The sequence below is a fragment of the Eptatretus burgeri genome, chromosome 10 (assembly GCF_056783735.1).
Source record: "Eptatretus burgeri isolate ZD-2024b chromosome 10, Ebu_testis_v1, whole genome shotgun sequence".
NCBI classification, from domain to species: domain Eukaryota; kingdom Metazoa; phylum Chordata; class Myxini; order Myxiniformes; family Myxinidae; genus Eptatretus; species Eptatretus burgeri.
Window position 1 is genome coordinate 67,237,909 of NC_140970.1, and position 26,450 is coordinate 67,264,358.

General features: G+C 40.1%; 2 protein-coding genes across 3 annotated transcripts in view; one reads left to right on the forward strand and one right to left on the reverse strand.

Moving 5' to 3' along the window:
- The window catches only part of GIGYF2 (GRB10 interacting GYF protein 2), a 412,728-nt gene that overhangs the window by 205,688 nt on the left and 180,590 nt on the right, over window positions 1-26,450 (reverse strand). Inside the window, exons 9-10 of the mRNA XM_085898803.1 lie at window positions 249-386; window positions 1-15 (exon numbers count right to left, since the gene is read on the reverse strand). The exon at window positions 1-15 is cut by the window's left edge and continues 200 nt beyond it. Of these exons, the coding sequence (XP_085754929.1) occupies window positions 1-15; window positions 249-386 (153 nt within the window). The remainder of the gene's footprint in view (window positions 16-248; window positions 387-26,450) is intronic.
- On the forward strand, window positions 16,667-23,873 carry LOC147018762 (inward rectifier potassium channel 13-like). 2 transcript variants are annotated; one of them, XM_085898805.1, is made up of 4 exons: window positions 16,667-16,909; window positions 17,533-18,031; window positions 18,225-18,547; window positions 20,051-23,873. In XM_085898805.1, exons 2-4 carry the CDS (start codon window positions 17,551-17,553, stop codon window positions 20,375-20,377), a joined length of 1,131 nt encoding a protein of 376 aa, XP_085754931.1. In that variant the 5' UTR covers window positions 16,667-16,909; window positions 17,533-17,550; the 3' UTR covers window positions 20,378-23,873. The 2 variants fall into 2 exon arrangements, with proteins under 2 accessions (XP_085754931.1, XP_085754932.1); XM_085898806.1 differs by having other exon boundaries at window positions 17,536-18,031.

The window sequence follows — 26,450 nt, forward strand, 5'->3', positions numbered from 1 at the left end:
CTGTTCGAGGACCATCTATTGCAGAACCACCCATGGAACAAGATAAAAGGGCCAAACAAATACAACAGGGAACAAATATAGTTGCCAAAAAGAGGCACAATCAATGCCAGAGAAAATGCAAATTCCAGTTCCAGGTGACAAGCTAAATGAAACATTTGAAGTTCCTCAAACAAAACTCCCTCAGAGGTGTTAGAAACTAACAAAACAAGAGTTGGAGATGGAACAAAGCCAATGTAAACAACACAAACCAGGGCTCTCCATTTGGTTCTGCCGCCAACGCTCTCCATTTGGATCATCTCGTGTCGCTCGCCAATTCTCGATATCTGCTCGTGCAAGGTCATGCTTCTTGGCTGGTCCAGGCGTTGTCTCTTCAAAGTTCAACCGAGCTAATGATGATTTTCATGTTTAAAGGGGTTTAGAGGGAGAGAGAAAGAGAAGACAAGTAGCCATAATTAAGCAGTGGGAAAAAATAAAATGTCCGATGGAGGGCAATTAACATTCCTCATATACTTCTTATTCCAGTTTTGTGTCGAGCCAACATAATGCATATAACTAGCATCTTATGCTGTATCCTCATGCCAAAATAAAACAAGCATGGTGACACTGAAAAGCAAATGAGTTGCTTTGGGAAAATCCTAAATGAAACGTCTTCATGCTATGAATAAAACACAAGTAATATATAATTTCTGCTAAGCAAGGGGGGGGGGGGAGGGGGAAGTCACAAAAATAAAGGAAGCTTCATAAATATTCTGCATCACTTGGAACTATGATTAACAGGCCCTTGACTTGAGTGAGTGAAAATGAGGTAAGAGAAAAAGAAAGGTAAAGACCAACCAATTGAAGTCTAAGTGACTATAGCTCAGTTAGTCAGTTGGTTGTGCAATCATCCCAAAGTTGTTCACTTTCAATAAGACTGACTGTCAGAGATCATGGAGGAAGACTACAAAAAAAAATATTTGAGCATTAAAATGTTTTCCGTTTTTCATTTGGCTTCTCACAAAATCATCAGGGGTTGGGGCTGGGTGGTTTGGGGCAGTTGGGGGGGGGTGGATTTACGTCACGTGTTTCATAGCCAATCAAGATTCCCAATTGGCCAGACGTGGTTGCCTCCACACAAATGTCATCAGATCTGTTGTCAGTTTTGGTAGCCCAAGCTTAGATTCCCAGAAACAACAAAACAAAAAAAGCATTGTGAAGCAGTGCCAAAAGGGAGTACTGCATCCACAAACACACACACACTGTCAGATGGGGACTTAAAACCAGGTGTTCCTATAAGCAATGCCAATACCCTATATGTGTTCAAACATTCATATGCCAGCAGCAGCCTTTGAGAAGCACACAGAGGAGCCAACGACAACATTAGTGGGGGGGGGGGAGGCAAGTGTTCCTCGACAATGGGCCCGTAGGACTTTCATGATGAGAAGTTGCCACCTATTTAGATATGTTCTACATATGTCTAGGAACAGGAAAATTGATGTTGCCAATTTTGGAGCTGTCAAATGGTGGCCATTTTGAATTCCAAAATGGCTGCCATGATTATGCTTCTTTCTTCAATGAATACAATTATTGCTCATATTTTAAAAATAATATCAAAATTTTATCCCATAATATGAGTGAACATGAATAGGAGAGACATTATGATTTATTGTATGCATATATAAAATAATGTCATTTTGAATTTCAAAATGGCCACCATTTGAAATGAGCTGTTTATTTATTTAAATATTCTTCTAAATCCATTGAAATAGAGTATTTTTTCTTATTTCTAAGAAACTTTGGAATGCTACTTCTAACAGACAATAATATATTAAACTAGAACGGGCACTCATAGAGCGCATACCTTCGCCGCCACTACTTTTTTTGTTCTTGGTATGAGTGTGGGGAACTGGTTTCATATGAATGGTCTTATGACACAAACCACATATCTATAATGTCATGACCCCCCCCCCCGACTTTCGGGGGCTACGGACTAAGCAATAATCAACTCACGTCGTTTTGGTGAGTCTTCACTCGCAAGCTCGGTGAATACAACGTTTCAACAAGAGAAGGTAATCTCGTTTGATGCTGGTTTCATGCAAATCGAATAAGAATTGACTGAGTTATGCCGAAAATCGCATATTTTTCAAGGGCGTGACCCCCCCCCCCGACATTTTACCCCAACCGGTGACATGTGTTATGACGTCATTGTGTCACAAGATTGGGCATTAAATTCTGAACATTTTGGTGCTGGGTTCATGTAAAGCGGACAAGAATTGACCGCGTTATGACAAAAACCGCATATTTTTCAAGGTCGTGACCCCCCTGACCTCTGACCCCTAACCGGTAATAAGAGTATGAGCGTCATTGTGTCATATTGCATATCACAAGATGAGGCGTTGAATTCTGAACATTTTGGCGTTAGTTGCATGCAAATTGAATAAAAATTGACCGTGTTATCGTAAAAAGACGATTTTGACCTTTTCGTGACCTTAACCTTGACCTTTGACCCGAACGATCCCAAAATCTAATCGAATGCTTCCTGGCTAATAACCAATCATCCCACCAAATTTCATGCAATTCGGTTTAATACTTTTTGAGTTATACAAATCACAAGATTACAAATAAATAAATAAATAAATAAATAAATACACGCCGACCAAAACATAACCTTTCGCAGCATGCGAAGGTAATAAATTGGCCCTTTTGAGTATCCGTAACAAATAATTATCTATAGAGGACAGCATCTAAGTTACCTGCTACCTCTACTACATCCATAAGCACATGGCATTGGACAGAAGTTTCTGCTGTATTGTCATGCAAAGTGATCAAAGCATATATTGTTACTAAGGTAAGTTTAAGTTACAGTACTTGATTTTAATTGTGCTTACATGTCCAGAAAGCTTTGAAAATATATCAGCAAAAAGTTTAAAGAAAGGCTTTTATAAGAAGCTACTAAATTAATGTGGAAAGCTTATCACCCATAGGCCTATATCATCCATTATAACCATTGGCAAAGTTATAACAATAGACTAAAATATATAAACATTAAATGTCTGTACATATCTTCCCTCAATAGTATTCTAAACAAATTGTATTTTTATAAAACACGGCAACAACGCCAACAAGGTGTCAACAATGCTAACGAATTGGTAATTACGGAAAGCCATATGGGATACTCTGGATAACTTTTAAATTAAAATATCTCTATTAAAACACAGTATGCTAACATGTAGAAATACTTTCAATCACTGACCCACATAACCACACATGGACACATAAACACTACCCCAGTACACATATTATGGATTTATGTTTTTTTCTAGTGAACTGACCCACCTTGGAGCAAACCTTCAGATTACTGTGTGAATGCTTTGAACCACCCGGTGCAAAGTGTACAACATGCACATGGTATTTGACAGAAGTTTATGCTGTAAATAATGTTATGCAAAGTGACCACGACTTATTGTTCGTAAGGTAAGTTGCAGTACTTGTATTTAATTGTGCTTAGATTGTCAAAAAGGTTTTACAAAAAGTTCAAAAAGAAAGGCTGTAAAAAGAATCTAATTAATGCAGTTTTGTTCTTTTTCTTAATTTTCTTGTGAGCCGACCCACCTTGGAGTAAACCCAACAGTTACTGTGTTGCGAATGGGAAATGGATGCTTTTGGACTACCTAGTGCAAAGACATCAAGGCAGGAAACAAATTTTTGTCTCTGCATTATCTGTCAGCAAAAGACTGATGAAGAACTTGTTAAGAGACCAAGTTCCCACCAAAATGTTATCGACATCACCAGAGAACGCGCAGGGTATGGTCATGGTGAATATCCAGAAATAGATCGACAGTTTCACGATTCAACAGCAGACAGCCTTAAAGCAGTTGCCGCATCTTGGCATAGAAGTTGTGATCAGAACACGTCACCATGACAAATGCAAAAGAGCCAAGGAACGTTTTGAGCAACACGTGTTTCATACAGCAAATCCCAAATCAGGAAGTTCCCACACTCCTTTGGATCCTTCCAATCCAACCACCAGTGCTAGTGCTTTCACAAGATCAAAGTTAAAACCATACAACAGTGATGTGTGTTTATTTTGTGATGGCAAATCTACAAAAACCTACCCTTTGTTTAAAGTCCGAACTGATGAAGGCTTTTTTTTCGTTTTATATACAAGCTAAGGTGTGTATCTGAGTACCAGTTGCTTAGGTGAGTGTCTAACTGTGCAAAAAAAGTTTGAGAAAAATACCGTTAGGTATCATTTTTAGATAACACTTGTTACCACAATATTTAAAGGGGGATGGTCCGATTTCATCACATGCAGTCTTCACATTGATTGAATGGCTTTGACCCTCTACCGCACCTGTGAAGTTTCATGCTGGTATTTCAATCGTTTTGACAAGAGAGCTAAAAATGTGCATTTGCAAGCCCCATAGAATACTGTGGTTCAACTAATTGGTTGACCAATAGTTAGCAAGTTTTGGCATACAAAATCCAAACTAAACATCTTGCAGCTCGACAATTTCACAGGGTCAATGAGAAGAATAGGAGCTTTCTTCTCAGATCAAAATTTATACCACGTCCGGTTAAATCTGGGGGTCAATGTTAGGATGAAGCTGTTGATCGGACCATGGCCCTTAAATTTTAATGCAATTTGTAACTTTTTGGCGGCCATTTTGAATTTCAGGATGGGTGATATCGTATGTAATTTGAACAAAATATTACTTACATTGATTTTGAAGTGTGAACAACAATGAAAACCTATCATTTTGCTTTGAAAATTGAGGTAAAATACTTTCATTGAAACGGACCAAGCGAAAAATAGTGGAAAAACATCGGCCATTTTGAAATCCGAGATGGCTGCCGTCTGCCACACTTCCATAAATGGCAACATGCATTTTCATGTACTTTGGTACCTAGATAATGAATTAAAATAGGTGGCACCTTCTCATCATGAAGTAGCCTGGTGTTGGCGCAGTGGTTAGGGCAGCGGCTTGGGATCCCAGTGTCCTGAGTTTAAGCCCCGTTGGCTGCTGAATTAACACAAGGGGGTTGACTCAGCCTGTCATCCTTCCGAGGTCGGCGAAATGAGTGCCAGTGTACTGGTCCAGGTGTATGCCCCGGTTAGAATAGGTGTACCATATCCCTGTGTGTCGTAAGAGGCGACCAGGGTTGGCGTCAGGAAGGGCATTCGGCCATAAAACATTGCCTCAAGAAAAAGCCCAACCCCTGCACAGCAGGGAAAAATGGCTGTAAAAACGATCATTTACTTCTCATCATGAAAATCCTACAGGTGTCCACTTGCCCCCCCCCCCACTACATTGCAAAAAGACAGTAATTGCTCACTTTACCATCCACCTCACTACCCCACCTCTACAAAGAACTTCCACACCCATCACTATTGAGTGTTGTGTTATTTAAATATATTTATAATTTATACATCTACTTTATTTTTAAATGTTATTTCATTTCAGAATGCACTATGCATGTTGAGAATTTCTCAACTTTTAAGTTATGTCTTTTTCTTTTCGCCGAGAAATGTTCAAAAGACTAACTGGTCGTAGTTCAGGCACACTAATGGTCATCATTTGCGTTACAGGGTCAAAATATTCAATTTTTCAGTTTTCTCTGTGTTGATAGACATCACCAAGCTACATGCACTTGTGTGCAAAAAAATTATCAAAAACCACTAATTAACGGCGAATATGGTATTTTTAATTATGGACTTTAATGGATAATTCATTACAAGGAAAACACATTTTCGCATTTATCTCGAATTCACCCTTTCTGAGTAAATTGGATGTGGATCAGTTATCCTTTGGCCATTTTGGACAATTCAAGTGCCAAATTAATCCTGAGAATCTACTAGATACATAACTATGTAAAGATATTTACTAGATCTCTTTTAGAAGTTTGTACATATTGGTCAGGGTTTACTGAATAATAACGACTTGAATAATCAATTTTGCATCATGCAACAGCAAGTCCCAAGTGTTACTCACCTAAAAAATAACAAAATAGATTAGATTAAAGCTTATTGATTGAAATAAATTCAGTTTATTCCAAATTTGACTCACCACATCCGCCGCCTCCACCTGTTTACTCCACCCCTGACTTGTATCACTTATTTGCCTGTTACACAAAAACTATTGCATATTTTTTATTTCTGTTTTTTTCCACATTAAACAAGACAAAATTACCTTTCTTCTTATACTAAGATATCTAGATATCTGTGGTTTTTCTGGTCTGTAGTTAAAAAGGAAAGTGGATGCTTTGAAAAACATGTAACAACTCCGCCTTTTTAGGGTGACCAGTTCATGATCTACGACCAACTCCAGTTACTACATTAATTATTAAGGGAAATGCGATTCGCTCAATGTTGTTTCGCTTAAAGTCACATTTTTCGACAACGCAACAACAACGTTAAGTGAGGACCAGTTGTATCGCTGCTGGGTGGTGTGCTTCGTGTGCTACAACACAGCCTGAAGAAATTACAATTCTACTTTGCTTTTTTAGCTCACCTGGAATGTAATTCTGGGGAGCTTATGTAATGGAGCATCGTCTGTCAGTCCGTCTGTCTGTCTGTCTGTCTGTCTGTCTGTCCGTCCACAAATACTTGCAACTTCTCTGAAACTACACATACGATTTCGATGAAACTTTACCACAACCTTCATCACCCATGATGTACCAAAGTTTGTTATTGCAATTAAAAAAAAAAAAATCTAAAAAAAACATCAGGGTCTGAGGGGGTCTACAGAGGGAGTTTACGGGGGGGGGGGTTCCACCCTCGCCCCCCATAGAGGTATTTGCTTTCTTCTCAGAAACCACACACACAAATCCGATGAAATGTCACCACAATCTTCATCGTCTGTGATGTACCAAAGTTTGTTCATGACATTCGAAAAATAAGTGTATAACAGGGTACAAGGGAGAGGGGGAGGGGGGGGGTTGTCCCCCAAAATATGCATTTCCTTTCTTCTCAGAAATTACACACACAATTCCGATGACCACTACCTTAATCACAGCATTACATAACAAGTGAGCACAATATACGCCCGAACAACAAGGTATATACAGAATTGTGCTACTACATGGAAAACAGCATCCTGGTTGCCATGGCAACCACTTTAGATGACAAACATATGTCGCGACACACCGTCTCCACAGTCTGTACCTATGTACCAAATATGAAATGTGAAAGTTGAAAACTTTGGGAGTTAGAGTGCGGACAGGAACGGACGGACGACCGGTATCACATAATACGCCCCGATATATATCGGGCGTATAAAAAAGGTGCAAAACAGATCCCCTTAACTGCAGCCCAATTAGCTGACTGTATTTCCAATCATCAGCAAGGTCATGGAGTCCATAATCACAGCTGACATAAAATCATTCCTTTTCTCCAATAGCTTCATCTTATGATCATCAATTTGGATTCAGGCCTGGTCACTCTACCTTGGACATGCTGCTATTACTCTCCCAACAATGGTGGGGCCCTCAATTTCAGACATGAGATCAGCACTGTCTCTCAGGACACAACTCGAGTGTTTTATCGTCTGGCATCCTGCCTTGCTCTCCAAACTATCTGCCTATGGAATCCAAGGCCAACTCCACTCTTGGATTACTGACTTCCTCCACTCTCATAGACGTGTGGCTCTCAACGAAACCCTTTCATCTCCTTCTCCCTGTCAAGGCTGGAGTGCCCCAAGGCAGTGTTCTCAGCACCACATTATTCTAATCTTCATCAATAATCTCACTGACTGGAAAATTCTCTATCTCTTTGCTGATGACTCCACTCTCTGCCCTGACATCCCTCAACCTTCTGACAGACAGGCAGCAGCCTCGCCCCTCTCCTCAGACCTTCACAAAATCACAAACTGGTCAAACACAATTTTGCTTATGTGTCCATATTGTCCACCCTTTGCGTTTCCCTTACCCCTCATCGCTACCTGCATCCCTTGTTTGTCTGTCTCTGACTACTTTCTCCCCCTGCCCTGCTGTTGTTGTCGTTCCCCTTTCTCCTGCTGTTCCCTTTGTTATGCTGTGGTCCGATTTTATTTAATATATTCTGTCTTACGACATTTCCCACTGCTGCTCAGGCTGATAAAGTTTTACCATGATGAAATAAAATTCAATTATCATCAAAGCTATACAATAAGTGATATACGAAACAGAATCTTAATTCATTTAAATGGATACAATGAAACTTCCCAATTCAACACAAATTGGGAGTGTGTCGTCTCATCTCAATTTCGGATAAAGTCTAAATACACCAACCATTTGAACAAAAGAGCATAAATCATGATGCTTAGATGCGCAGTACTATATCAATGCAACACAAGGTTGTGAAGGTAAAAGTGTTGCAAAATACATTAGGAAGATTCAAAACATGTACCCCACGACCAAAATAACAAAATATTCTAGTTGCCCAGACAACTCATTTTATGGCCAAACAAAATGCAGTCATAGTTACTGACACCAACAAGAAGGAATTTTAGCAAATCACAAAAAAAAAACTAGAACAGCACTTGGTAGAGTGCATTCCTCCACCAGGCTGAACAGTTTACATTTAATTTCCCACTGATAGGCCACATCTGCACCCGGACCTGAAATAAAATCAAATTGGCTTGTTCTCGTCACCTAACCAACTCATCCACCTAGTTTTGTCACAATTCGTCCATAACTTTTGAAATATCATGCTATATATCATTTTGGCCCCGTCTCAATGGTGAAGAATAACTTTAAAAAAAATTAAATAATTCTCGTATTGCGATTTTGATCCTCACCAAAATCAAAGCGATTCGTCATCGTGACACAGCAAACCTGTCCGACAAGTTTCGTCCGAATCCGTCCATAACTTTTTGAGATATCCTACTCAGAGACAGACAAACAAACAAACAAACAAGAAAAAGACGTCGTGCAGAGCACGATACTTGCAATGTCCACCCCCCCCCCACTCCGAAGGTTGCCATGGATACATCAAATTGTCCATTTAAATTAAGATTAAAATTGAAAACCCTCATCAAAGCTCAAGTCAATCGGATGAAAATTGATTATTTTTCAGATTGAAATTGATGGTTTTAGAAGTTTGATCTTGAGTTGACATTTTAACCTCAAAAATAGTTGCTTTCCCAATTCAGTGATGGACTATGAAAATCCTGTTCAACTTTCAAGTTAATGGAATGTAAATTGATGATTTTTCAGATGAAATTTGACGACTTTCTTCCACAACTTGGTAACGTTTCACGATGATCGGTTTAGAATTGTGACCTGTAGGCGATAAACAGACAAACAAACAGACAGAGAGAATAACAAAATTGACTGACAAATATACTTGAAAAACCTTCAATTTTGCAAGGAACAAACAAGAAAGATATCGTGAAATCTTGAAATACTTGTGAAATCCCTGAAACAAATTTGACCAAAAAATAATTGGTGGTTGAATCCAATGACCGGATATGCAAAATCCTCTTCAAATTTCAAGTCAATCGGATGAATATGGAGGATTTTAGAAATCGCACCATAGAAGTTGTTGACCTTTGGCCTATGTTGACCTCAAAAATAATTGGTGGTTGAATTCAATGACCTGATGTCCAAATCCTCTTCAAATTTCAAGTCAATCAGATGAGAATTGATGATTTTAGAAATTCAACCAGGCTGTTGACCTTTTGCCTTCAAAATCAATAGACTTCTTGCTTATGACTAACCCCACCGTTTTGTTAAGTTTTGTAAAGATCGGTTTAAAATTGCGACCTGTAAGCGATTGACAGACAGGCAAACGTACAAGAAGGTGTCAGGTGGTAGCCTTGCAGGTATGATGAAAATCATGCAAATGACATCACTGTCACCTTGACCTTCGAACATGGTTGCAATTTTATACCTGCATCTTAAAGCATTACTGAGTCATCGTGTTTTTTGTCAATAAAAAAACCCCTATACATTAACATGGCTGACTTAGTTGCCAAGGAAACAATGTTATACATCAACAGATTGTAGTAAGTAGTAAATTTATAACAAAGTATTGCTATAAGTATTGCTATCAAGCTCAAATTAATACTCAAAGTATAGCTTCATTTTGCATTTCTAGGTAAATTGGTGACATGATGGATGAATCCCTCGGTCCAGTTGCCTCGGTGAAATCAAAACGTCGGCGAACATCACAATCCATAAACTGGAAGATGTGCATTTTCTGTCAGCATACAGTGGAAAACCCCGATCTAAAGGAGGTGCGCAGGGTATTTCCCGGGTAAACGAGGCTTTTGCTAAGTGAATGCATCATGGAGATACACAAAATACGAGTTCTCTGGAACCTCATATTGAAGACCTCGCATCAAAGGGATTGTCTGGCACAAAGGATGTTATGCTTCGTTTATGAGCAGGCACAATTTGTTGGCCTAAGAAACGCAGCACGCACCGGAACAGAATCCTAAACCATACATTTCATCAACCGGTAGCGACAAAATGTCAACCAGGGCAGAAGTAAGAAAGGTAGAATGGGACAAATGCATCTTTTGTCAATCACGTCGTCGTGAGAAGACGATACAAGTGCAGACCATGGACGCTGAAATGGCAATTAAAAAGAGTCACCAAAATAATTTAATTATTGGCTAAGATGTCGAATAGGTGAAAAAAGATTTGATTGCTTACGAATCTCACTACCATAAAGCCTGCAAGTAACAGGAAGAAAAGGTGGGGCCAGCATGGTGGCAAAATAATGGGATCTGAAGCTTGGAGTGAGCCACCACACGAAACGGCATTGAACAAAATAGTCGAAGTTCTTGATGTTGACTTTGAGCAAGGATACATTCTTCCTATGGATTCTATATTGAAAAAGTACAGCCAAATACTGTCCTTGTGCGGACTGGAAACACACCCAGCGAGAACAGATGTGGTGGAAAAAACAACAACTACAGAATCACGATGGAGAGAAAATATCATTTCGGGCCCAACATAACCGGAACCAACCGATGCTCATTTGTCCTACCTGGACAGAAGATCACTCAGTCGAAGCACTCAAACACTGCACAGAGGTATTAAAACTGAGCACTGTCAAAATAAAGGCCTCCTTGGACTGGAAGAGGAATGTCTCCAGTCACTCCATCACGTTTCGTCAAGGCTGAAGTGTGATCTGTCAGATGCTTGTGGTCTGAAAGGCGGCAACTTAACTCGACATGATGCAAAGGTGTGCATACCAGACAGTTTGTACACACTTTTGGAGTGGATATTGGCGGGTTGCAAGCATGAAGACGACGATATATCGGCAGAAGACTGATATTCAGCAGAAGATACTGAATCTAGGACAGGATATCGTCTACACCTTTGCGGGCAGAAGAAAGAATACTCCCAAACATATTGCTACTGGTCTTCTCGTTCACCATGAGACAAGATCAAGGTTCCTGGTTGAACTCCCTCTGGGTGGAAATGTTCCACAGAGTAAGGGATTTAGAGAAACTCCCACCAATACAGGATACACACACAAAACCTATTCCGATTCCAGTACCAGTCTGGAATATGTCTGATATGTTGTTCTGCCCACATTGCAGTTCCGAACCTACTGCCGGCAGAAGGATATGAGTGGAAATTTCATCAGCAGAGAATGACACCCGTTCTGATGACTCAAGATCCGACGCCTACTTCCTGTGGGGAACAAGTCACGTGTAAATTCACCACAAGCAAATGTTCATCTGCTTCTTGACACAGCTGCACCTTCAAGAAGCAGTGATCATTGGGATGCATCTGCTCCACAACTTGTCCAAACCCAAACAATCCTCCCACAGCGGCAGACAACAGTGACTCAGATAATGAATAATAGTGAGGACATTTGAACTGCAGATGTATCCCAAGGATGGGTAAACATTTACTGCAATCATCACACGCACTTATGTAAAGACAAGCTTATCAATCACTCAATCAAATCGTATGAAGGAAGGTTGAGAAAAGACAAGCTTCTAAATGTCAAAAATTTCAATTTCCTGAGAAAATGGTTCACAAATATTAATTATAATCACAAATAGCAAGTTCAAAAAAATCACAAAATCACAAATAGAAAATGGTTCACAAATAGTAATTATAATCACAAATAGTAAGTTCAAAAAAAAAAATCACAAAATTACAAATAGAAAATGGTTCACAAATTGTCTGCCGTAATAGTAATTATACTGAATATGGTGTGTGAATCGAATCTTGGGGGCTGGTGTAAAGTTTTGCCCAGTTGTCAAGGCGCTAGTTGAGATACGTCAACGATGGTTGCCTCATTATAATGCACGATAACGGAGGGAATAATTTAATGTCTACTTTATGTCCATGGTTTCATAAATTATGATAGTTTGAAAGATAATGTGCTAATTTATCTGCTGATGTTAACACGACGATGGGAATACACTTTGCTGTGGTGTCAATGTGTCAATGAAATATACAGCACAACAGTCAAACAGACGTATTTGAAGATTCAAGTATATGTGTTTCAATAATTTACACAAGATTGTTCAAAAGAAAAGTATGACTGAGATTAATATTAATTACACTGGATTCGTTGAGTGAAGTTCATTTTTGAGGGTGGGATAACTTTTTGTCCAATTGCTCTGGCGTTAGATATGCGACGTCAATGAAAAACTACCCCATTGTAAAGCCTAATAATTTGGGCAAATTTTAACATCTGTTTCAAATATCTGAGTTTAACTCTCGTGACAGGTTCACAAATAATGTTCTGATACAAATAATGAAAAGTGCAATTTTTGCAGGATTTTGAAGATGCTATTGGCGCATACTCGAACAGCCTTTAAAGAAACTAACTGTGCCATTCTGCATAAATAGGCATACTTTGGTGGTTTGTGAATTTTCAGTTAGAAGTAAATTAAGTTTTAAAATATTTTGTGAAATTGTGCATTTTCTGCTGGAGTCATAAAAATTCAACGTACATACCTAGGAAGTGAGGACCGGTCGCAAAATGTGCACACAGTTGTCCTGGACATATTAAAACAGGTTGTAGAAATTCAGGGAGAAATGTTCACGGGAACATCATTTCCCCACTCCGGCCACCTGACTAAAATAATCAAATGGTAAATAAAGAAACTTGGAAGCGATTACAAAAATAGACATCTTGCGCTGCGAAGCGAACTGGCTGATACGGCCTATTTGTACTTACTGTTACTTTACCCTTTCAGATTTTAACTCACCATTCATTGGTGTTCCCCATATTCTCATAATCAGGATTTGTGGAAACTTTGATCACACACACACACACACACACACACACACACACACACACACACACACACACACACACACACACACACACACACACACACACACACACACACACACACACACACACACACACACACACACACACACACACAACTCCTCACCATCAACAAAATGTTCTACGAAAATCAGTGCATCCCAAGAATGTACCTGCTGAGATGACAAGAAGGTAGTGGCCTGATGGAGCTCAACCAATTGCAGAGAATGACAAATGACTAACAAATCGGACTGGCTGAGTATGTGAAAAGTTCAACACACTACAGAATCCAATTAGTATGCAAACATGAAGACGGCAAGGCAGAAAAGGTATCCCTAGCCTACCTAGGAAAATATTTCCAAAGAAAGATGCAGATAAATGACACGCATGAAACCAAAACAGAAACAAATGCAGCCCCAATGATTGCAAAAAAGACGAAAGAAAAATAGAAAGCGAAATATTAACATATATTCACCAACAAAAGAGAAGGAAGATATTTTTTAAAAAGAAAAAAGAAAAAAAAGTTGGACAGATTGGGCGAGGAAACAGAAGGCTCATTGAGGATGCCTGATAAATCAAGGAAGAGGTAGGTCCATATTCCTGGAAATATTTCAGGTATTTCACAGTCAGGCACCCTTGTCTTCTTTTGCTAAGCTCACTGCCTGCAATATACAAGGAGGCCTTCGAACCTGTCTTTCTTCATTCTGGCAGTCAACTCTGCGGAACCACTCTACTCCACTTGCCATAGAGGCTGATGTGCCCTCAAGGCAATCTCTTGCGTCCAGTCTTGCTACTCATTTACAAAAATGACTGCCAACACTGGAAAACTCACTCTTACTTTTGCAGATGCCTCCACTCTGTTTCGTAATATACACGCATCCCAATGCAAGGTAGTTGCATCACTCACTGCTGAAAAGGAATTGATTAGACAACATTGGTATGACAAACAGAACATGTTTTTCAGTCTTGGAAAATCTCCAAGTTGGTAGCCTCTACATTTTCTTCTCCCTCTCCACCACCTTGTTACCTCCACCACCAAAAGTGGAAGGTTATGTTTTCACCCCTGTCTATCTGTTTGTGTGCAGAATATCTCAAAAACGTTGATGGATTCAGATGAAATTTAGTGAAGAGGTTGGGTGTGTGACAAGGACGAATTGATTCAATTTTGGTGAATATTGGAATCTGGACCGAATTTTTCTAAGTGATTCTTCACCATTGAAGGACAAGGCCAAAAACACACACACACACACACACACACACACACACACACACACACACACACACACACACACACACACACACACACACACACACACACACACACACACACACACACACACACACACACACGCACACGCCTTGGTGGAAGAGTTGGTCAGGTGACAACTTTTAGTTCAGTTCCAGGTGCAGATGTGGCCCATCAGTGGGATACAAAACATAAACTGTTCAGCTTGGTGGAGGTATGCGCTCTGAGTGCCCCTCTCGTTCACTCCACTCTTACATGCCTTGGTCCATTAGGATCCAACTCATTGTTACAGCAACCCCTCCTTTTGAAACGTTCAAAATCCAGGATTACTGCTCACCTCCATCCTTTGCTCCTGCCTTCTCTTGCTTCTGGAACTTCTTTCCTCAATCGGTTCAATTCTACCCAGGCAAAAATGCTACAGTCGAACTATAGCATACGAGAGTTGGAATGTTAATTTTGCCTGGGACCCTTCCCTCCAGAGCTTCAAAAGTTGGCAGTACACCACCATCAACCATCCCTGCCTTTGACTTTTACAACCCTCATTGACCCTCCGACTTGAACATTGCTGTTTTTTCACCCTGTACTCTGACTCCACTGTGAGTGTTAATACACAGCCTTCCACCTTGTATTGCGATAACCTCTCTCCGAAACGAGGCTACATTTTATACAGAATCTGTTTAATATAGTCAGACAAATGGATGTTAAGGAGTTTAGCAGGCTAGATAAAGTAACAAACCAGCTTAGACTGTGTTTAGATGCAGTATTTCAAATTAGATGAAAAAAAGCCCTTAAAAAAAACACCAAAACTCAACAAAACATAGCAACTCCCAACCAAAAAAAACCCAACTCCCAAACCATGGCTAAAACCACAATACTCAAAAATAAAAAAACGTGTGTTTAAATGGAAACTAGTTGATTTAATGGCTGAGTTCATGGAGAAGGCAGAACCTAATGAAAAGCTCTAAGTTCCAGTTTATTGTAAAATTACATGAAATCATGACAAAATTGGGATATTTCAATGGAAAATCCAGCACACTACAAGAAAGAACCTGAACGAGGCATCCTCATCTTTTCCAAGTCAATTTCCCAAAGGGAGCTTTGGATTTCAAAATAACTGGGTTGTTTGTTTTTTTTCTTCAGTGTTTTGGAAATCACGTAAAAAGTTCAAATTGTAATTTGCCATCAACAGTGTACAGGAACACAGAGGAAAGAATGTACCGTACCCGTGTACCGGAAACAGGGCCGATAAAATTTCAGTGGGGGGTGGGGGGGGAACAGATCGCTGCAGTTTATGACGAAACAAAATGCAAAGGAAAATAAATCAAGTATGGAAAATTGCTCATTTCACTGGAAACAAGACAATGTATAAATACTATGAGCAATGAAGAAAAAAAACAAAAAAAAACGCAAAATACAGGAATACAAACTAGAAGGGCACTCGTTCGAGCGCATACCTCCGCCACGTAATTCCTGATCCACGAGAACATATCGGGCCCAATACATTTTTCAAATATCGTGCTATACAGTAATATATCGCTTTTAGCCCCGTCTCTCAATGGTGAAGAATCACTTTAAAAATTAAATAATTCTCGAATCCAGATCCAGATTCGGATCTTCAGCAAAATTGAATCAATTCTTCCTCGTCACACACCCAACCTGCCACACCAAGTTTCGTCCGAATCCGTCCACAACTTTTTGAGATATCGTGCTATATATAATTTTGCCCCTTTCTCTCAATGGTGAAGAATCACTTTAAAAATTAAACAATTCTTGTATCCAGATCCAGATCCGGATCTTCACCAAAATCGAACCAGTTCGTCCTTGTCACACACACCCAACCTGTCCACGACGTTTTGAGATATCTTGCCCACAAACAAAAAATCAAATAGACAAACAAACAGGCAGAAAGGGATGAAAACATAACCTCCTTAACCTTCGGTGGTGGAGGTAATCAACATTAAAATTCTGAATCGCAATTAATCAAAATTATTAAATTGTGCAACATTCCTGGCATGACTGTCTGTCATACATTCCACTTGTACCTTTGGTTCTGGATTGTCAAGAACGACGTTCCCATGGATCCACCTCTCCCCCAAGCATTAACAAATGCGAGAAATGAATCAAAATATCCACCAATCACACGGCGAGATAAGAAGTTGCTCCACCCCCCCGCCCCATGCAAGAGAGGAAACAAAAAAAAAGAAGTTCCCGCCAAGCTACAACACATGCTATGCCACAGCGACCGCATATCTCTCGAACCCTCTACGAGCTCAAACCCGGCAGCAGTGGGAACAGCCAATTTAGAAACAGGGTGTGCTCTGCGAAGCGTTCAACTCAAGTGAATAGTTGTATAGTAGGACGAGAGAAAAGTTTTGGAAATTCATAATACAGCCAGAAGAGATCCGATTCGCATTTGCCATAACCAACCAAGAAGTCAAGAGATCACATTGCCGGTGAGTTCCAATTACGTACTTCGGAAAAAAAAAATGGATCTTAGTTGCGGATGTTAAAAAATAATCTCAAGGTGGTTAGAAGTAAGTGTTGTGGTGTATTTATTCATAAAAACGCTTATCATTTTATCTTATGTATTTATTGCCCCAAACACGAAGAGTGGCCGACTCTCTTGATATTGATAACTATGCCAAACCAGATGACTTTGTGCCAACACCAATGACTACAATTTGTTCATCGGTGATAGATGTTCAATGGACAGGTTTACAAATCTTCAAAACAAATAAATAATAATTATAATCAGTGGTGGCAGTCGTAGTAGTTGTATCATTGTAGCCTGAGTGACAGGCAACTGGAAGCATATTGAAAAGTTTAAAGAAAAAGATATCCGATATCCATAAATTATATACTGGTAACATGGGGTCACCATGTTAAGACCTATGTGATCAAATGGGAAACATGTCACCTCAATAATTTCACAGACTGCAATTTTACTCAAATAACGGCAGGTTGGTTGGGTTGTGAAAAATTACAATCCAGCGCATGCCCGAGTGTGATAAGGAATCCAAAAGGCTTAACGCTTTTAAATGCAACGTTTTAACGACGACATCATGCCCTTCCGCAGAAGCAAGGGGACGACGATATGGGTGGTCTGTCGTCTCATGACAGCCAGAGAAATGAACACGTGCCTTTGCAGCATTCAGCAACAGGCCTACATTACCGGCTGCTGAACAAGGATGGCAGGCCGACCATTCGACTACACCCACTGCGCTTAGGGGCCTGCTGGGGCTACGTCCGAGACATTTGGAGTACGCTCGTTGATCTGCGATGGCGTTACATGCTGTTAATATTTACAGGAACCTTCATACTCAGCTGGGTCATCTTTGCATTGCTCTGGTACCTATTGGCATATGCACATGGGGACCTGCAGCCTGGCCAACCACACAATCACACCGCTTGCGTGCATTCTATTAACAGCATGCGTGCCGCTTTCTCCTTTGCAGTCGAGACACAGCTCACGATTGGTTATGGCACCATGTACCCCAGTGGGGAATGCCCATTGGCAGTGGCCTTGCTCACCATGCACATGATTCTAGGCTTAATGCTCGAGGCCTTTATCACAGGTAGAACCATCCATCACACTTTCCTACACATTCCTTCCCAACCACCACCACAATCACATCACCAAACACAGCATGTTACCCCCCCCACCCCACCCTCCCTAGAGCAAGGGTACAAGCATCTATGCACTTTGAATAACAAAACTAAAACCCATCACTGTGCTTTTTACATTCCCTTTCTCACTCCCAAATCCAGGAGTATTTGTGGCAAAACTAGCACGACCAAAGCTACGTTCAGAATCGCTGCGGTTCAGCCGCAACGCGGTGCTATGCAAGGTTGGCGAAAGAGGACCAATGAGCCTTGTGATCAGGGTGGCCAACCTTCGGCAAAGTCCATTACTCAATGTCCGGCTCGAGGCCGTCTTATACGACAGCAGGACGGCAGGCCACATCACGCACCATGCCACCCTTCACTTCCTTCTCGATGGCATGTGCTCTGCAGAGTGTCCATACTTCCTCTTCCCCCTGACCTTCTTCCACAAAGTCACTGAAGACAGTCCACTGTATTCGCTGTTTAAGGTGGGGATTCTTGTCATGGTTAATAAGCGTTTTCAGATTCTTATAGTGCACTGAAACGTGTTTCCCAAGTTATTCTTCTTAAACCACATTTAATCCTCTGTCAAAACCCCATAGCAAGTCTAAAATAGAAGGGTACTCGGTAGAGCGCATACCTCCGCCACGTAATGCCTGATCCATGAGAACATTTCGGGCCCAATACATTTTTGATATATCATGCTATACCGTGCTATATCGGTTTTGGCCCTATCTCTCAATGGTGAAGAATCACTTTAACAATGAAACGATTCTCGTATCGAGATCCGGATTCGGATCTTCACCAAAATCAAATCAATTTGTTATGGTCACACACCCAGCCTGTCCATGAAGTTTCATCCGAATCCGTCAACAACTTTTTGAGATACCGTGCTATATATTAGTTTCGCCCTATCAATGGTGAAGAATTACTTTAAAAATTCTCAGATCCAGATCCGGATTCCAATCTTCACCAAAATTGAATCATTTCTTCCTTGTCACACACCCAACCTGTACACCAAGATTCGTCCGAATCTGTACAAACTTTTTGAGATATCGTGCTATATATCGTTTTTGGCCCTATCTCTCAATGGTTCGAAGAATCACTTGAACAATTCTAGCCGTCGGATCCGGATCTTGATCTTCACCAAAATCTAAACAGTTAGTTCTCGTCACACACCGAACCTGTCCACAAAATTTCATCTGGATCCGTCCACAACTTTTTGAGAAATCCTGCACGCAAACGGACAAACAAAGAGACAGACAGACAGACAGGGGGTGAAAGCATAACCTCTTTCACCTTTGGTGGCGGAGGTAATAAGCCAGATATCGGGACCCACATGGCCCATCTATATGTAGCAAAATGCATTTTATGTACATCGCTTTTGTCAGCATAGCAGGAACCGGTAATGGGTAAATATAATAACACCTTTGATCCCATGAGCTTCATCATTTATAAAGAAGAACAAAGCACAACTCAAGCAAGAGCTCAAGCACAATGAGTCACGTTCCACACCCACAACTATCTGGCCTTTTCACCTGTAATTTTCTGTCCTCCACTTTACCTGACCAATAGCAACCTTTAAAGCAGATAAAGCTCCCCATCCCCCAAAAAGCTCATTTTCAAGGACCTCTTGTTATACATGGCTTCAAGCTAAAAGCAAACTGTCACGCACATGCAAATTCATGCTGTGCTCAGCAGTCCTCTTCACACACAACAAACTCTATTAATTGCAGATAATCCAAACAGATTACAAAAAGAAAAAACATGTCTGGAATTTTTGTCTTAAAGATGGTATGCTGTATGAGTGGTAATCGATGAGCAGTTAAGTGGGAAGAATGAGAAAATTAAAACTAAATAAAAATTTAGAAATCCTCAAACAAGTCACACCAAATTTGGTTGGGGAGAGAGTTGCAAGGGGAAAAGGGGGGCGGGGGGGGGAAGTGTTGAATAACAAGCCAAATTTACAATGCATGGCGTTCTTCTGGCAGGTTGGTGGAGGAACACTACCTCCTGGTATCGAATTGGCTGTGTTTCTGACGGCAACGCTGGAATGCACCGGCGAGGTGTGCCAGCAAAGGACGTCATACATCGGCAACGAGATTGTGTCTGGGAAACGGTTTGGTCCAGCACTCGTGGTCGGTTCAGATGGCTGCTATATGGTCAATCTCAAAAACTTTGACCAGATCATATCAGAGACAGAAATGGTTTTGCACAAAGCTGAGAGTCGAAGCTCTGAAGGTCACGACCACAGCTCGGTGGAACGTGGCATCGAGTCAACTGAACAAAGTGATTCATCCACGGTACTGATCACGTAAAAAAAATTGAGAGAGATTACATAATGTTGGATTGAAAGGGTTGTATCTTGTATTTAAAATTCAAGAACTCATGAAAGGAAAAAAAATTCTAAATAGTGTTGCTGGAAAGAGGTCATGTGAAGTTAAAAGACAAATTACTCTGTCTATGCTATAAAAATGGCTTGCACTACACACAAATCCAGTTCACAGCATTGCAAACTTTGAGTTGTACAATCACAATCCTTAAATGCCAACTTTTCTATGCAAGACAAGTTAAAAGAAAAATTCCGAAATATTAGAATAATAATTTACAAATCTCTGGAAACAAAATTACTCGTCATTGTTTTGCTAGAATATAATACTTCCATCAAAACCATACAGTTAATGAATTACAAAATCATTAAAACACACTTGGCATCTCAGAACATCAAATTCCACTTCTACTATAAATGGATGAGGTGTGTGTGTGTGTGTGTGTGTGTGTGTGTGTGTGTGTGTGTGTGTGTGTGTGTGTGTGTGTGTGTGTGTGTGTGTGTGTGTGTGTGTGTGTGTGTGTGTGTGTGTGTGTGTGTGTATGTGTGTGTTAATTCATTACGTACATCTATTAATTAATTACATACTATTGGAATGTACCTTTTGACCCTTTCGACTGCTGAGACCCCTTTGACCTTTGCAGACCCTTCAAGACCTTCCCAAGACCATGCATTTATTATCATTATGATGATTATCATTATTATCATTGTTTCAAGGCTTCCAGGCTGGGAAACATACGGGCCCCTGAGTTTTAATAAAAATTTATGGGGCACTGCACTGTCACAAAAGCATTCAAAACGGTCATCTACCCAATTACTCTAGAACGATGACAAATTTATGAGTCAAAATAGTATTCTTCTTTGAAGAAACCACAAACTTTTAAGACAGACAGGCAGACAGAGTATAAATAAATAAATAAATAAATAAACCAATGTCACCCGCAGGGTGACCCGTATCTTGCCAAAAAGTGACCACGTGTGACTTCTTTAAGGTCACACTGAGGTGAACAGAGCTGCTATCCACCAGGAGTGACTCCTTGAGGAATATCTGCCTACGAGAGATTCCGATGAGAATCGTTCTACAGAGTAACCATGAAAAATATGCATTTGCCTCATAACGTCACCAAATGACGTCATAATGTCTCAAGCTTGACATATCTAGAAAGCACTCATCGAGGTGTTCAATTTGAGGTACTACACGATATGGTTCCTAAAACTTGAAAATTTGACCTTGGGTTCAAATATATTTGACCTTAGGCGCTAACCATGAAGGTCAAGGCCAATCACTACCAAAAATTAATCAGCTGAGCGCCAGACCATGAACTATATTCCCATGAAGTTCGAAAACGATCCGATCAAAATTTCTCAAAAAATAAGGGTTTCGTCGACTCCCGATTTGCGACAGTGACCTTGACCTTTGACCTTGACCTTCAAAATTTTATGCGCTGAAAGGGACCTCTATAGGCCTCTGATATGCAAAGTTACAAAAATTTCCAATGATAACTGTGCTCTGCAGAGTGATTTATACGTGATTACAGACCAAAAAAAAAAAAACATATGAAGGTCAAGGCCAATCGCACCAAAAATTAATCAGCTGAGCGCCAGACCATGAACTATATTCCCATGAACTTTGAAGACGATCCGATCAAAATTACTCAAAAAATAAGGGTTTCGTCGACTCCCTTGATTTGCGACAAAGTGACCTTGACCTTTGACCTTGACTTTCAAAATTATGTGCACTGAAAGGGACCTCTATAGGCCTCTGATATGCGAAGTTACAAAAATTTCCAATGATAACTGTGCTCTGCAGAATTTTTTATACGTGATTACAGACAAACAAACAAACAAACAAAAAATAAAAAAACATACAAGCTGACTAACATATCTTGCAAAAACTTCGTTTTGGCAAGATAATAAATAAATAAAAATCTCACTACTCTCTGCACATGTGTAATTAGGACGAATTCAGAGCCAAAGTACTGCAAAGCTATTGGTTTGTTTTCTGATTCATGTTTCGATTTGTGTTCAAAATATAGTATTCAATGAAATGAAATGAAATTGTTCCTCGAACATAAACTGAAGTTTGTCAACAGACAGAAGTGAACAAATTGTTTAACTCCACTCTTTGCTTCGCTTGCACGGGGTAAAAATAAACTGCGTTCCAGCTACCTCAATTCTGGATAAACTTGAGAGAGGTGTACAGCAGTTGTGAAGTTCAATAATGATTTTTATACCTCAAATGAACACTCGTTAAATATCACGTCATAACTTTTTCAGTTTAAACTACAAGCATACATGCGTCCATTTTCAAGCTGTCATAACGAGATACTCAAAACTAAAAAAATGCCAATGCATTGTATATTTATCTTTAATATTCTCAATATACAAGTGAATAAACATGTATATGCGCAAGCACAGCTGATTTATGTCCACTGCAGGATGAAGGAAGCCCTCCCTCATGTTGGTGTGGGGACAATAGGGTTGGAGAATGGGTGGGGGGGGGAGGCCGGTGTTTAGCATACTCATCAAGCTTGGTAAGTGCAGCAACAGATAGGGCAGGAATTTGTAATATGTTCAAGGGTGCCGAGGATAACTCGCCAAGCACTTTGCAAAGGACTCTGTCCATAGGACCTTTAACATCCACCAGCTATTGTGAACAGACGGGTCCCCAGCTTAATGCATATCCGAGGGGTCTCGCACTTTGTGATACAACATCCCACCTTCAAAAACCTATTCAACAGCTTATAGTCAGACCGAGACTCAAACCCAGAAAAGACAGTTGAGAGGGAAGTGTGCTACATCTGTGCGGACACAACGCACTCCTGCATTGGAAAAAAAAGAAAAAGAAGACTGGCATTTCATAGACAATTGCATCTTAATCTGTGCACTTTTTGTACAACCATCAAATGATCAAGAAAAATGTTTTAATGTTGCTGTGTAGTTCATAAAGATTTGAGACGAAGCACATAACATATTTGTTAATTTCACCCATTCCTTTCAGTGTTGTTGGTTCAAATGTGTCGTAGAAGGGAAGGTGCTGAAAGGTTAGTGCAGCTTGTCTAAGGAATGGAAATGGCCATCAAACTAAACAGTGTGAAACAAGAACGGCACTCGGTAGAGTGCATACTTCTGTCAGGCTGAACAGTCCACGTTTTGTATACCCCAACAATAGACCAGATCTACATGCGGATCTTAACCAAAATCGAATCAGCTGGTTCTCCTCACCGACCGAACTCACCCACCAGGTTTCGTCCGAATCCATCCATAACTTTTGAGATATCGTGCTACATATCAATTTTGGGCCGATCTTTCAATTGTGAAGAATCTCGCAAAAAATTCTCAGATCCAGATCCGGATTCGGATCTTCCCCAAAATCTCATCATTTCGCCCTGGTCACATACCCAAGCTCTCCACCAAAATTTCGTCCAAATCCGTCCACAACTTTTTGAGATATTTTGTTCACAAAGAAACAAACAAACAAACAAGAAAAAGACGTCGTGCAGAGCACAATACTTGCAAAATCCACCCCCTCTACAAAGATTGCCATGGATACATCAAGTTGTCCATTTCATTAAGATTAAAATTGACAATCTTAATCAAAGCTCAGGTCAATCGGATGAAAATTGATTATTTTTCAGATTGAAATTGATGATTTTAGAAGTTTGCCCTCGAGTTGACCTTTGACCTTTTGACCTCAAAAATAGTTGGCTTAACAATTCAGTGATGCAATATGCAAATCCTGTTCAAATTTCAAGTCAATCGGATGAAAAATGACGATTTTAGAAATTTGAACTCAAGATTACCTTTGACCTCAAAATCAACAGGCTTCTCAGTTGAGATGACCTCCACAACTTGGTGAAGTTTCGTGAAGATCGGTTTTAAATTGAGATCTGTAGGCATTTGACAGACGGACAGACAGACAGACAGACAGACAGACAGACAGACAGACAGACAGACAGGGGTGAAAACATAACCCCCATTCACCTTTGGTGGCGGAGGTAAAAAGAGCAATTGGTGATTACCCTGGCAAGTCCCAGAAGGTTGTCCCCTTCAGGGCAGCCTCACAGATGTGCACCTTTTGCAGTTTCCTACTTGCACCTCATGACAACTTCATTCACACCTCCTCAGACACCCTCAGTGTTCCTCCTGTTTTTCTTTTTTTTACGCGTGTTCATCAACCCCGCTTGGTAAAACAAGTGGTCACACCCACCTTGATCTTTTCTTCTCTCTTTTGCAAATCGACCCTTCAACAGAATGTTTCTGATGGCGCATGTTGTGTTTTTATGAAAGAAAGGCTGTAGAAGACATTAGATCGGCATAGCTCTTGACCTATGTCTTCTTTTGTATATGATTATTTATTTTGCCGCACCTCACCAATCCTTAATTGTTCCTGCTGTACGTATTTTCACTATCATTAAACCCATTACTTGCTTGTACCACATACTTTTCCTCACCCTTTCTGCAAATAAATTGGATGCTATTGTAATGTACCCAGTTCATTGCATTTTTTTCTTCCATTGGTCTCGCATGGTCTGCACGTATTGTTAGCCAGGAAGTTAGACCACACATTATTTGCTCTTATAAGCCAGCATACACTCACTATCGCTCGGCAGTAATCCAAGTGTGTGCTAAGGGCACGAGCTCCCCTTGATGCGGTCGTCCAATGACAAGGTAACACGCAAAGTAGTGGGAACCCTGACAGGATTGGCGGTGCCATTCGGTAAATATACACATATATATATATATATATATATATATATATATATATATATATATATATATATATATACATACACATATACATATATATATATATATATACATATATATATACATACATACATATATATATACATATATATATACATACATACATATATATATACATATATATATACATACATACATATATATATATATATATATATATATATATATATATATATATATATATATATATATATATATATATATATACACGTCGGGTGATGCTTGCACTGTTAATGCTAGTTCTGCTCGAGACCTGCTCTTGTGGTACCTGATTCTTAGCGTTTCTGGTTCCTGGAGGTGACGACGTGACGTCGATTTGTGTTCAAGCCTGTTTGCGAGTGGGCGCATGGCAAGGCAGGGCGCTGGCAGCGGAACAAGGCACGCTCACACATTTCAGGACGTTTTATTTGATGTACGACGACTTCTATTTGGAAAGCGAGATCGGAGTCCTCTCCCCCCAAATGATCTGCTGGGTACCCTTGTCTGTGTTTAATCGTTAAGTCGGGCATAGTAATAAGCATCTGCTCTTAGTCTGTTTTTCTATCAATGCCTGATTAATTCATTATTTGCTTGAGAGTATTTTGATTGATTTGAATTCACTTATTTTCACGAGGAAATAAAAAGTTTTTTTTTTCTTTTTCTTTTTTCCTTATTAATAAACTCCTTGGTGATGTTTCAACCTGTCCGTGCTTGTCCTTTCCTTTCATTGATCCAGCATTGTCAGAACCTAGATAGACTTGGAGGTAATTCCCAAACTAATTGACCTGTCATAGTCAGCATGCACCAGCGGTTAAACACTCGGCCGCCTGAATCAAGATCTAATCAAGATAAGATTGGTGCTTTGCCGAGGGCACGCTCCCCGTTCAGGAAGCCACGTGACCTCTAGTTAAACGGAAAAATTAGATGGTGAACACTGGAACTCGTGGTTAACTGATTGGCGTTTGTAGTTCGAAAGCAACCCACCGTACCACGAAGTTAATTGTGAGCGGTGGGCCCAGGTCTTCCAAGGAGAAACGGGGATTAACCCACTCGTAATACACTCGGTACCCGTGGCCATAACAATTTGTACTCCGAATGCATCATTGCCCCTTGCCTTATGTCGTCCTCATTTTCATTTTTCTTCCCCATCCCCATTACCTTACATTTATGAATGTTAATCTGCATCTGCCAATCGTTTTCCCAATTGTATCTGCACTTGCTGATACTGATCATCCCTGCCCAGTCTGTGAAGCCTCATAATAATATGCTCTCCATACAATATGCAACTCCAATAACAGATCCAAAAAGAGAAC